Source organism: Convolutriloba macropyga, chromosome 5 (assembly GCF_964194025.1).
Source record: "Convolutriloba macropyga chromosome 5, txConMacr16.3, whole genome shotgun sequence".
Lineage (NCBI taxonomy): Eukaryota > Metazoa > Xenacoelomorpha > Acoela > Convolutidae > Convolutriloba > Convolutriloba macropyga.
This window is the reverse complement of record NC_134472.1, coordinates 21,787,021-21,800,798: the sequence shown is the minus strand read 5'-3', so window position 1 is coordinate 21,800,798 and position 13,778 is coordinate 21,787,021. Positions and strand designations below refer to the sequence as shown.

Below are 13,778 nucleotides of genomic sequence, written 5' to 3'. Positions count from 1 at the left end.
TTGTAGTGCAAATCATATGAAATATTCACTTAGAAAATTATGTGAAACTTATAAGTTACAAGCTGAAGTATTGAAACAAGAAATTGATCATACTGAAATTTATGAAGACACTTGGCAAGACCAACGAACTATTTGTGAACCATAATTGAGGATGGATATTCTAACACTAGCTATTATATATGCAAGATTTTCAATGAATATGCAAACAATTACAGGTTTTGAAATGAAAGATTGTCTATTGTTGCCTTCTTTGGGACGGAAATATTTCAATTCGAAGAGAGATCAACAAGATTTATATGAACCTATTTATTTTTATACTGATAAATATATGAGACATTTTGTTAGACAATCTATTAAGGGTGGAAAAGTCGGTGCGTTTGATAAGATATATGAATCAGAAGTTTCAGATAAAATTTTCAATATTATAGAATCCAATTAGCCACCGACGGTAACAAATATGAAATTATCGAGAGATATACCAATTACTTGAAAGCCTATAGAACTAAATATGAAAAGGAATATGATTCACAATTCGATGATTATAGGCTTATTAAACAAAAAGTTAAAGAGAAATATGTAAATGAAAAATTATCTGAATTACCAATATCAGAGAAACTAAAAATAGTTAATAGAGAGCATTTACTAATGGCTTTCGATGCTACCAGTCTATATCCGAGTTCGATGGTAGATGGTAATTATCCTAAAATTGAAACAGGTTATGCTTTTACAAAAGTTATGAATGACTCAATTGTTAATCATTTCAATTCAGGCAAGACAGAATTTGCATCAGCTATTCTTAAAATTAAATATTATAATCCAAAAGATCTTGTGATTCAGCATTTGCCTGTTAAAGAAGAAGTCAATAAAGTTGAAGTTAACAGGTTAAGAAATGGATATATTACTGATAATCTTACGAGTGTAGATATTGAAGAAATTAGAAAAATTGGTGGTAAAGTTATTGAAGTATATGAAGGTTTGCTTTGCAGAGAGAATCTCAAAGAATCTCCATTCAAAGAATTTATTAATAATTTATTCGAATTATGAGCTAAATATAAAACTGAAGGTAAAGATATTCTGCAAGAGACAGTTTATATGGTCATACTATTAGAAAAGATATTGAAGAAGAGTTCTGTTGCAAAACTGAACACTGGATGAAAACTGAATTTGATGATAGAGTGAAAGATTATTGTAAATTAGCAAACGACAACTATATTGTAAAATTGAGTTTAGATGAAGGAATAGACAAAGAAATTGAAGACAAAAACACTATGCCTTCTCAGTTGGGAGCATCCATACTAAGTAATAGCAAGCGAATTATGAACAATTTCGTAAGAATTATAGATGGTTTCAAAAATAATAACGTGTATTATCAAGATACCGATTCTCTATATATTGAAAAGAAACAATCGAATATATTATGAATTATGCGAATATGCGATGAATTATGCGATGAATTATGCGATGAATGTGATTCAAGAATTAGACAGAATAAAAAGTTTCAACATAATCTCAACGAATTAAAGAGACAAGCTTTTGATAAAAACGGTATTATGAAACCTTATTATATTCAGTAGACCTGTGAAGTGCATTTACTAACACTACAATTCCTCAGTTTTCCAACGATATATCAAAAACCATATATTTTAAACTTTTCTAAAATTTTTTCTATGTTTTCCCAGATTTTCCCAAGTTTCTCCCCAACATTTTTTCTGTAATTTTTTTACAATTATATCAGGGATTTTGTATACGTTATCATGGACTTTGTTTGAAGTTAATCGGGTAATTATTCATGGAAAAATTGTCCAAAAACTGAGCACATTTTGATGTTTTTACACGTCTATTTCTGAGAAATAGTGAACAATATACGTAATTATAACAGATTTTTCCTAATTTTTGAAATACTGAATGGATTTTTTCCATCGACATTTCGTTTTACTCGTATGAGTGTGAGAGTTACAACGGTGAAAGCCAGAGTTTCCAATTCGCAAGTTGTGGAGATATTTTTTGGAAATGTTGTGTTCATTTAAGCCATAATTAGCATAATTATAATCACTCAACCGTAAAATTTTTCAATTGAAGAATAATGTGATCATCAAAGTTAAGTCTAAAGTTATATGCTTGCCAAGGTGCGGATACGGAGGAATTTGAGATATGCGTTAGCTGTTCCGATTTCACCCAATGAAACCACAGCATACAGTCGAACATGATATTCTTAATGAATTAACAAAGCAACGAAGAAAAGTAGTACTGAAACGAAGCAAAGTTTCAGAGCGATGTAGTCATTGGGATGAGCGAATCAACAAAATCAACGAAGGTATTACAAATATAGATCAGAAAATTTTGAAACTGGGCAAAATGTAATTATCTGACGAAATGCGGTCAACTTTTCAAGCTCGTTACATAATGGAAAAATCACAGCTCAACAAAAAACTTCAGAACGCTGAAGAATTGAAAAACAACTGGATGGTTAAACAGCATTACATTGATGGTAAAGTAAAAGAAGCTCATGATCAATTAGACGACTATTTACGAGACAACGATGTGGAACTTCTCCCATGTGGAAGCGGAGAATGTGTTTCATCTGAAAATGATACTTTTATTTAAGAAGAACCTTTGGAACATGATGAAAATAAAAATCAGAGTTTAGATGAACTTCTTGATGAACTGGCGGATTTGAATGACAAGGATGAGCCTACTCCTTGATGATATCGTTTACTCTTCTGGAATATATGTTCTTGTGGTAAGAAAATAAAAAAATAGTAAAACTAAATTTTCTAAAACTTCAAACGCGCTTAACAATTGGTTAGCTCTCACATTTATTGTTAAAATTAAAAAACGAGCGTAGCAAGTAGAAAGAGAGAGCGAGATGCGGAGCACGAGCGGTGAGACACGTAGTGGGGAGCGAGCGCTAGTAGGTTGAGGATAAGGTTCCTGTTTCGGGGATGGATATCTCGAGCTTGCGAGAGATGTCCATGCTCGGAATTGGTGCCTTATCCGCGATCTACTATACTACTATTAATTTTTGTTCTCAACTAGGGTAGAGTTAATATGTGCATACGATACATGATCTTGAACGATTGTTACCCATAGTTCATTTCTTTTAACATTCCATAAGCAGAACATATCTTAATACGGTCAATTTTAAGCGACCGCTTTAACAGAGTTTATAAATTCGGAAATGTGAATGATCGAAATCCAACACCAAATCAATTTTTGGCAAAATGTAAAATTTTCTGGAACCATCGAAATTGGAGAATAACGAAAAAATCAAATATCGAGATGTGGTAAAATGTTTTTTTTTTGGTATGACAGATTTTTTTTCTGCAAAAGTTAGAGCTCCAAGCGAATTATGAACAATTTCGTAAGAAATATAGATGGTTTCAAAAATAATAACGTGTATTATCAAGATACCGATTCTCTATATATTGAAAAGAAACACTCGAATATTAGATGAGAATAATCTTGTTGGAGAGAAATTAGGTCAGGGTAAAAATGATTATGGTGATGGTGGTATATTTTATGGACTATTTTTAGCACCTAAAATTAAATATTGTTTGACTATCAATGAATATGGAATAATTAATGAGAAAAAGACATTCAAAGGTTTTGGCGATATTAATAGATTGTTAGATACTAAAAAGTATTTCGATATGTATGAAGGAAAAGCTGTTGAAGGTAAATTCCCACTTAGTTGGAAGAAGACCTTTGATTCAGGTGTAATTAATCCTTCTAAGAAGAGAGATTGTGAAGAATGTGATGATAATGAATTATGCGATGAATGTGATTCAAGAATTAGACAGAATAAAAAGTTTCAACATAATCTCAACGAATTAAAGAGACAAGCTGCTGATAAAAACGGTATTATGAAACCTTATTTTATTCACTAGACCTGTGAAGTGCATTTCCTAACACTACAATTCCTCAGTTTTCCAACGATATATCACAAACCATATATTTTAAACTTTCCTAAAAATTTTTCTATGTTTTCCTAGATTTTCCCAAGTTTCTCCCCAACATTTTTTCCATAATTTTTTTACAATTATATCTGGGATTTTGTGTACGTTATCATGGACTTTGTTTGAAGTTAATCGGGTAATAATTCATGGAAAAATTATCCATAAACTGAGCACATTTTGATGTTTTTACACGTCTATTTCTGAGAAATAGTGAACAATATACGTAATTATAACAGATTTTTCCTAACTTCTGAAATACTGAATGGATTTTTTCCATCGACATTTCGTTTTACTCGTATGAGTGTGAGAGTTACAATGGTGAATGCCAACGTTTACAATTCGCAAGTTGTGGAGATATTTTTTGGAAATGTTGTGTTCATTTAAGCGATAATTAGCATAATTATAATCACTCAACCGTAAAACTTTTCATTTGAAGAATAATGTGATCATCAAAGTTAAGTCTAAAATTATATGCTTGCCAAGGTGCGGATACGGAGGAATGTGAGATATGCGTGAGCTGTTTTGATTTCACACAATGAAACCACAGCATACAGTCGAACATGATATTCTTAATGAATTAACAAAGCGACGAAGAAAAGTAGTACTGAAACGAAACAAAGTTTCAGAGCGATGTAGTCATTGGGATGGGCGAATCAACAAAATCAACGAAGGTATTACAAATATAGATCAGAAAATTTTGAAACTGGGCAAAATGAAATTATCTGACGAAATGCGGTCAACTTTTCAAGCTCGTTACATAATGGAAAAATCACAGCTCAACAAAAAACTTCAGAACGCTGAAGAATTGAAAAACAACTGGATGGTTAAACAGCATTACATTGATGGTAAAGTAAAAGAAGCTCATGATCAATTAGACGACTATTTACGAGACAACGATGTGGAACTTCTCCCATGTGGAAGCGGAGAATGTGTTTCATCTGAAAATGATACTTTTATTTAAGAAGAAACTTTGGAACATGATGAAAATGAAAATCAGAGTTTAGATGAACTTCATGGTGAACTGGCGGATTTGAATGACAAGGATGAGCCTACTCCTTGATGATATCGTTTACTCTTCTGGAATATATGTTCTTGTGGTACGAAAATAAAAAAATAGTAAAACTAAATTTTCTAAAACTTCAAACGCGCTTAACAATTGGTTAGCTCTCACATTTATTGTTAAAATTAAAAAACGAGCGTAGCAAGTAGTAAGAGAGAGCGAGATGCGGAGCACGAGCGGTGAGACACGTAGTGGGGAGCGAGCGCTAGTAGGTTGAGGATAAGGTTCCTGTTTCGGGGATGGATATCTCGAGCTTGCGAGAGATGTCCATGCTCGGAATTGGTGCCTTATCCGCAATCTACTATACTACTATTAACTTTTGTTCTCAACTAGGGTAGAGTTAATATGTGCATACGATACATGATCTTGAACGATTGTTACCTATAGTTCATTTCTTTTAACATTCCATAAGCAGAACATATCTTAATACGGTCAATTTTAAGCGACCGCTTTAACAGAGTTTATAAATTCGGAAATGTGAATGATCGAAATCCAACATCAAATCAATTTTTGGCAAAATGTAAAATTTTCTGGAACCATCGAAATTGGAGAATAACGAAAAAATCAAATATCGAGATGTGGTAAAATGTTTTTTTTTGGTATGACAGATTTTTTTTCTGCAAAAGTTAGAGCTCCAATTCGGTTGAATGGTTTGCGCAATGATGCCTACAGTTTTCAGTTGGTGGGTGGTGAGGTGAGTCTAGCTGTAAGTCTAAGCCGGTGCACCTTTGCATTTCGTGGCCAACGTTTCAAGTGCTTTTATTTTTTCACTTCCTTTTGTCACATTTCGTCACTTATTTTTACGACCAATGTTTTGAGATTAGATTTGGGTGTCTTTGTGGTGTGTGTGTGTGTGTGTGTGTGTGTGTGTGTGTGTGTGCGTGTGTGTGTGTGTGGTTGTGTGTGGAAACTAGTTTTGCTTCTGAATTGCACATTTATAAGCAACTGTATTCCACGACTTAGGTTTTAGGGGCTGTAGTGAAAAATATTGACAAAATTTTGTAACAATTTCCACGCTATAAGTCACCTTTTTTCACAAGCTACCTTCTTCCACCGTTGAAGTTTCTGTTATTTAAGATATTGTCAACTTAATCGGTATAAAAGAAATCTTAATAGTGACTACTTCAAAAATTTTTCTCTCGATACTAATCAGAGAATAACAATAAAATTTGCTGTTTCGAAATCAACCATAGTACTGTAAAATACTAATAGTTCCTTGATTTTGGAATCAATCAACTACTATTAAAAATTGGGCAAAAATTTTAGGCAAATTTTATGCTCAAAATTGTACAATTGGTTTACGTTTATCCGTGAATACTAGTTCAAAATGCAAGTCTCTTTTTACATGAGAAGTGTAATTTATTTCCAAGTTCTGTGAAATCTATTTCATCGTGAATGGTTACGATGAATTGAAAATAGTGGCAAACATTTGTTATTCGTTTCTACAAATTGCAAAATTTATTGAAACTGCTTTTTCGGACATTGATCACGTTTTGCTTTGGAAGTATGCCAGCACTTAGAATCCGAGTTTTCTAACCGATAGAAAACTGGATTTATTTTGTCGAATTTGGCTGCGCTTTTCTTATGAACCCTTTCTTATTGCGAATTTTTGGCTACAAGGTTTTGTCTCATTTATCTATGCTTAAAATGCTCGTGAAGAGTTTCGTGTAAAGCTATGTCGCGCGTATCTTATTGTTCCTATGTTCTTCGAAAAAAAGGGAACACTTGGTGCCTGCTCCATTCTTTTTTGCAAATAATTTTTGAGTATTGAAGGCATATCAAGCTAACATATGTGACATCAACCTAAAACAGTTTTTATTTAAAATTTAATTATAAAAAAGATGTTCTAAAATTTTTGTTACAGTTTTGGAAAATTTTCTGGACGAAGCCTCACTTCAGATCAATGTGGTGATAACCATAAAAAACGCTTTTTCTCTATTTACAAAACGATCAAAATAATAAATTTTGAACGCTGTCTTCTTCAAGAATTCAAATGAAAAAAAATCTTTAAAAAAGTTTGGAGAAATGCGTTGAGAAAAATTTTCAACTAATATTAGCCATTTGGACCAAATGCCAAAACCAATTTACCCATTTTTCTGATCATCATTCAAACTTTCTGAGATATTGAGAAGTAAGAAATTAGTAAAGTATAAGTTATAATTAAAAGGCCGTTTTGCATTTGGTTAGTAGTTTCCATTTTTCGAAAAAGTTGAAATTGCTTTGAACATAACTCGTGTCAAACTTTGAAATTGAAGAATAGTTATGTTGTATGGACAAAGAGTTGTCCACAAGGCAAATTGACCGCACAGCGAGAAATAATTGATAGTTACGGCTTAAGTCCTCTTTTTCATGTAATAAAATATCAGATAACAAAGTCCATTAGTTTAGATTTATAAGTCTTTAACATCCTCAGCATCTCTCAGACGATCTAATGCTGAGTGTCTTGCCTCTTATTGCCCACAGAGTTTGAATTTAAGAAAACACTGTATTTCTTAATCGAGTTCCCAGGTTTGATATAGTTTGTAGTAATTTCAAAACTCAAGCCGTGTGATTACCGTCAAGTCAAAGAAATATTTCAAGGGATTCAGTTGTGATTTTTGTAACTCCCGTTTTTACTGTTTTTCCCCTATCATTAACTGATAGATCCAGGAGAGCAAGTGCAAATTTCTTAAATATATTTGCAGGCTGTTCAATTCTAATTTTGAGAAACTACTGCGCAGAACTTATTTAAAACTTCATTGCTAATTGTTTTGGGGAAATTACTAGAGGTTTTTTACACTTCCACATAGGTTCTTCAGTGCTCATCGTTAGTACAAATACGGAAAGGTTTCATCTGCTTCTTAATGTGACATAGTTAAAATAGTTCATTGGTTTCATTTGTATTTTATGTATGATTTTTTCGGAAACGTTGAATGTTTTCGTTTTTGGAGGATTTTGTGTTTCCCAGTTGTTAAAAAAGGATCAATTAGAACGTCACTGGAGTAGGTTTTTTCAATGTTTGCAGCATTAGATAATGCTTTGCAATTTTTTCGCAACATTTGAAAAAAAATTTCCTGCTTTCTATTAAAATATTTGTTTATGCTACAGCTAAAAAAGTTTTGGATTTTGGATTATGGAAGTTTTTGATTGTCTCGCCATTGAGAGCTCTAAAGTCTCTGATAAATCACATCTTCTATTATTTGAAATTTTTTGTATGTAACTATGTAGCAAAGACTGTTTTGAAGATTCTTATATCATTATTGTACTTTACCTCGATTAGTTGTCATTAAAGGTTTTGTATGTGCTGTTTTTGAAAAGAGTTGAATTTGCTATTTTCTAATTTAAAAAACTCAATATAATTAGTAATTTTAGCTATCATTTCAGGGCTTTCATTTTTTATGTTGTTGTTTTTTAAAAAAATAAAGTAGAATTTCAGTAAATAAAAGTAGATGGCGTCTTTCACAGCAGTGCTGCCCAAAATCACGAAGTTTTCCTCAGATAATCTCTCTGAGGTGCCTTACTAGGGGTTTAAGTGCCGTTTGTTGTCAATAATTTTTTTTTAAAACTTATGTTTTTAAGTATCCTGGTAACCTGTTAATCTGGTCTGTTTTTTCGGAAAATTTTGACAGGATAAATTCTTTTTCTTTCTCTGTTTTTTATTCTGTTAAACATATTTTGTAGCGTTATAACCCGGGTCGAGGCCGAATGGTTATCTTGTAAGAACTGGCAGAAACTTACAAGTCGATGCATCGCCTTGCAAGTTTTTCTTCCAAAAACTTGCAAGATATTACAAGTTAACCATTCGACTTACAAGTTACCTACAAGTTAACCACACACGCACACACCACACGTGCACATACACGCGCGCACATACACATATACACACACACACACACACACCCACAAACATATACACACACATACGCACTAAACCGTAAATAAAACGTTGCAAGACTTGAATGTAAACCGACGTTAGGAAAAAAAAGAATCTGGAAAAGTGTGAAATAAAATATAAAAAAGGGGTAAAAAATTGAAGGGCCACTAAATTATTTTGAGAAAATTCAGACATATGAGTTTGAAAATTCAATCAAAATCAAAATTTTGGGAACCTTTTTTAAAAAAACAATCGTAAAGAAGCTAAATGAGATCTACATTTTTTTAAAAATGAAATTGCAAAAGGGCTCTCTTCAATTGATAAAATTCAAAAAGTAACCATTTTGTCTACTTAGGTCGGATTGTATTATGTTATCCAAACAGAGCAACTAACTTCCACGCACTTTCTACTGTAAATGACTGAGTGTTAATTTGAATTAACCAATAAAAGTTGTGCTCGACCGGAACGAACTTGAAAGAAACGTACAAGTTAGCCATTCGCCTTGCATATTCTTACAAGTTAACCATTCGACTTGCAAGTTCTTACAAGTTAACCATTCGGTCTCGACCCGGGAATAGCGTCAAATATATTTTTTATGTCTTTGCCTTAAACCGTCGCGATGTCTGAAGGCTGATCTTGTACACCGATTGCACTGTTTCAAAAGTTCTCAACTGGACATGTTCTACCTCCGGCATTTTTCTTGATACTCTATTTTGCTTTGTCTTCAATTATCAAGATAGTGTACAAGACAAATTGTTTTTTTTTTTAAAAAAAATTGTGAACTTTCAACTGACATTCTTGCATATTTTTTCTCGGTTTCAGTGAATGGCCTACAAAAAGTATACATTTGAAAAACAGTTAATTTTGTATTTGAGTCCATCGAAAAAATCTTTAGTTTTTTGAAAAATAATCAAAATAAGTTCAAACGGAAATGTAGGAACAATCTATGCTACACACAGAATTATGCACATTTTCTTGTTCACATTTTACATGTAGTTGTCCAATTTCAGCTTCAATTCTAACATATTTGGTCTTTTTTCCAAAGTGACGGCTGAGCTGCAGAAGGAGCGTGCGCGTGCTAGTTCCCTGGAATTGGAGCAGAAGACACCAATCAACGTGCACAGGTGGAGACTGTTGAAGGGCAAGGACCCACAGATGAATGAGATGATGCAGAAATTAGAGACATACCAGGAGATCATCAAGAAGAAAAACCGAGAGATCGCTGAAAAGGTCGGTGTCACTACAGAAATTTTCTGAAATCCAATTTTTTTATTCCAATTTGGAACCGTCTGGATACGAGCACTTTCGGTTATTGACGTTCTGGGGATAGACACTTTTGGTCTGGGACGGTCTGGACATACCGACTATCAGTCTGGCACCTCAAACTCGTCGGATTGTTTCTTGATACCTCATATAAAGATATTGCAAATTTGTAGATTTCATGATATTTCTGTGCCTCATTAAAAACCCAGAAATCCTAGTTTGAGTGAAGAGTAATCATGCATTTCAATAACACGGTAGTGTAAATATACGCCAAATCGCCAATTAAACAAATGACATTTAATTTTAAGTTTATTAAAATTATAAAGAACAGTATTCAGATCAAATCGGCAACCCCGCAAATTGCATGCTGATATTTTGCCACATGGAATGATCATGACAAGATTACCTATGTTTTAGTTTGGTTCTTATCCAGGCTATCAAGTGTCGATCCAATAAATCTTTATCTTGTAGACTCAGAATCGATTGTTTGACTGATAGATACATATCAATTTGCTATTTTTTTGAAGATTAAAGTACTAATTTCTATATCTTGTTAGAGACTATTCTCTTAGGAACTATTCCTTGCGATGTTCTGTTTTCAGTAAGAAGTCATAATTTCAATATTGAAACGTAAGCATTTCTAAGTCATAGAGATAACAGTGATAAAGTGGCAGATAGCTGCTTCTAGCTCCGAACCCAAAACACCGAAATCAGCTATTTTTTACATAATACTGTTTTCACTTTTACTATTCAGCCCTTATTTTCAGCCCCTATTCGAACATTAAACCCCACTAATCCAACCCTCTATCATTTCAACCCAGGTTTATTTTTTCTAATAGTTGCTGCATCAACAGTTTCAGATGTGTTGAGTTCGGGTTGAAAATTTTGCATCTGTTAAATGTAGGGATGCAAAAATATGATGCATATTTTTGCAAAGATATCGAGGAGCAAGGGGGGTTCGGTTCGCCGCACTTTTTAAAGCTACACCTCTTGTAATTTGAGGGCACATAACGTACTGGGGACTGATTAACGGATAGTATGCCTTTTTCAGGACAGAAGCCTAGGAGAACAAAAGAAGTTAGTGGACCAACTGACCACAGACCTAAGCAAGAGACCTGGAGTCGATCACCAGAATGAAATAGCATCGTATAAACGGCGAATATCCAAAATGAGCACTGAAATGAAAGTGGAAACAGCCCAGAAAAACGCCTTCCAATCTCGACTCGACCGGACCCAAAGCGAAATAGACTTACTAAACGATGAAAACCGAAATTGGAAACAGCTTTATTATGATATGAAGAGGAAAGTGACCAATCAGAGTTGGACAAGTGGACCGAATGACGTCATAAACAGTGAAGTTACGTCATCGTTTGACAAACGAAGACAATCTTTAGGACAAGCCAGTCTTGGATCGCATGTGAACTCAACAGGTGGGAATTATAAAACACAATTGGAAGATAATAATGAAGATAACAGTAGTAAAGTATCTTTACCGCTGATTGAGAATGCGTTTAAGAACAGGGATTAACTGATGCAGTAGTCAATTATTCCCTCTCATTTTAGTAGATAAGTTTATGTATTAATTACTTTGTACTGAGCTGGTACTTCTTCAATGAATTCAGTTGAAAATATGTTTTAGCGTATATTTTTTGTAGAACGAGTTTAAGAGAGCTCTAAAAGTAGGTGGAACTGAAGCAAAAACAAACAGTTTTAACAAAATAATCGTTTCCATTCAACAAAAATGTTAAAGAAAGAGGATCGGTAATGTACGTGAGCTGTTGATGTTCCTGGCTTTCATCAACAGAAAAAAAAACACATTTGGAAAAAAAATATTCGATATTTGAATATAAACACAGATGGCTTTTCAAAATGACATAGTTTTTGGTGAAACTTTTCTTAGAAATTTGCTTAGATTCATTTTGGTAAAGCTCACTCAACTCAATATACAAACCAGTATAGTTCCAAGAAGAGTTCCAAGAATTATCGGAACAATTAATACAATGGTTAGGAGAGCTTTTTTCCGGTGTGATTGAAAATTTCAAAATAAGAAGAATTTTTGAACTTTGAACTGTGAAAAGAAATTAAATTCACGAATTTGCATATCTCTAAAGAATTTAACATGGAGGCACCAAAATTCCATTTTCCAGACTGGTTGGGATAAAGAAACATTCGACTACAGTTGCATAAAATGGATTTAAGAAATATTTGACGTTGAAGTAAAATATTAAAACAAGTTATGTGTGATGCTTCCTTGTGAATTTTTTTCAGAAACCCATAATCTGAGTAATATAGATTGTGAGTACAAAAGAAGAAAGCTGCACAATTCATAGAAAAAAATGACTTATACCAATTCAAAAGATTTTGTCATAATAATCACTCGAACTTTTTTAGCAAGGATACTGCCGTGAAATTAGGTTGAAGAAGAGAAACCTAGTAACGTTCCACTATCGTTTTTTGTTGTTATGGTTACACAAATCCAGGAATTTGTGATAGTTTTGAAATCTTAAAAATAAAAATAACAAAGCCGGCGGGTTTTTCATAGCAATAATACTAGATAATTGGTTTGCGTTCAGTGGTCAAGTTCATAGAGAAACAAACAAAGAAATAATAGGAAGAGAGGAAGCTGTCTACCGAATTTTTTGAATGTACAATTTATAAAAAAATATTTTAAGAAATTCAAAATTTAGCAAAAAAAGAAAGCTAAATATGCAAAATTTAGTTTATTAGAAACCGATTGTCGACATTTATTTTAAAAAATTTTCAGAGAAAATTATGCTTTTCAGAAGCTTTGTTTTTGCATTTTCGCAAATAAACTTTCGCGGCTCTCTTTTCAAACAATTATAAAGTAGATTTAGCACAATATTTTTTTACTAAAACTAGTGACTAACTCTAAAGAAAGTTAAAAGATATGCGAAAACAGAGAAAACAATGCTGAAACGCCCCTAGTTGTGGCAAGCGGTCTGTTTTTCAGTTCAACCATTCTCTTTTCCACATTTTTACAGTAATTTTTCAACACGCAATTTTCGCCAGCACTTCTTGCACATTGGTTTTAATATCGCAAAAACAGTATATCGGAGAAGTGTTCTTGGTGTTTTTCTCTGTTTTACCAAGAAGTCGAGAAAATTGACATCAATTTTTTAACTTCAAAACAAAAAATCTATTATTTAAATAAAGTAAATATCACATATTCCACATTGTGAAGACGTTGTATTACAGGGCTCTGGAGTGATCGACTCCTAGTTAAATTAAGTTTTTCTTGATGTTTTTAATTGATAAGTTATTTAAAAGGAACTAAGAACATCATTTGACTATTTTTTCAATAATAATACTTTTCTCAAAGTTATTGTTCGTTACAAAATAACGAATTTTTTATCCACAATAAACAAAATAAGAGTTTAAAAATTGTTCAAAAGCTAACAAATGCTTTTATTGATTTTTTTAAACAACGTCTACTACGAAAGAAGAAATGCCGAACGTCTTCACAAAAACATAAAAATTCTTGAATTAGCAAACGACTATTTTACAAAAAGAAGACTAACCTATCGGAAATACAGACAAATTTTCAAACAAAAATCCGACTTTTCATCAACCGTTACCACCATTATAAATGATACGGTGAAATTCATGGTGAAATCGTTAACGTAAT

At 32.8% G+C, this 13,778-nt stretch overlaps 1 protein-coding gene across 1 annotated transcript in view; it reads left to right on the top strand.

The window, feature by feature from the left end:
- The window catches only part of LOC142339872 (cilia- and flagella-associated protein 58-like), a 47,368-nt gene extending 35,605 nt beyond the window's left edge, over nucleotides 1-11,763 (top strand). The window contains exons 8-9 of the mRNA XM_075390191.1: nucleotides 9,915-10,099; nucleotides 11,184-11,763. Coding sequence (XP_075246306.1) covers nucleotides 9,915-10,099; nucleotides 11,184-11,660 — 662 coding nt within the window. The 3' untranslated portion in view covers nucleotides 11,661-11,763. The remainder of the gene's footprint in view (nucleotides 1-9,914; nucleotides 10,100-11,183) is intronic.
- The last annotated feature ends 2,015 nt before the right edge of the window (nucleotides 11,764-13,778 follow it).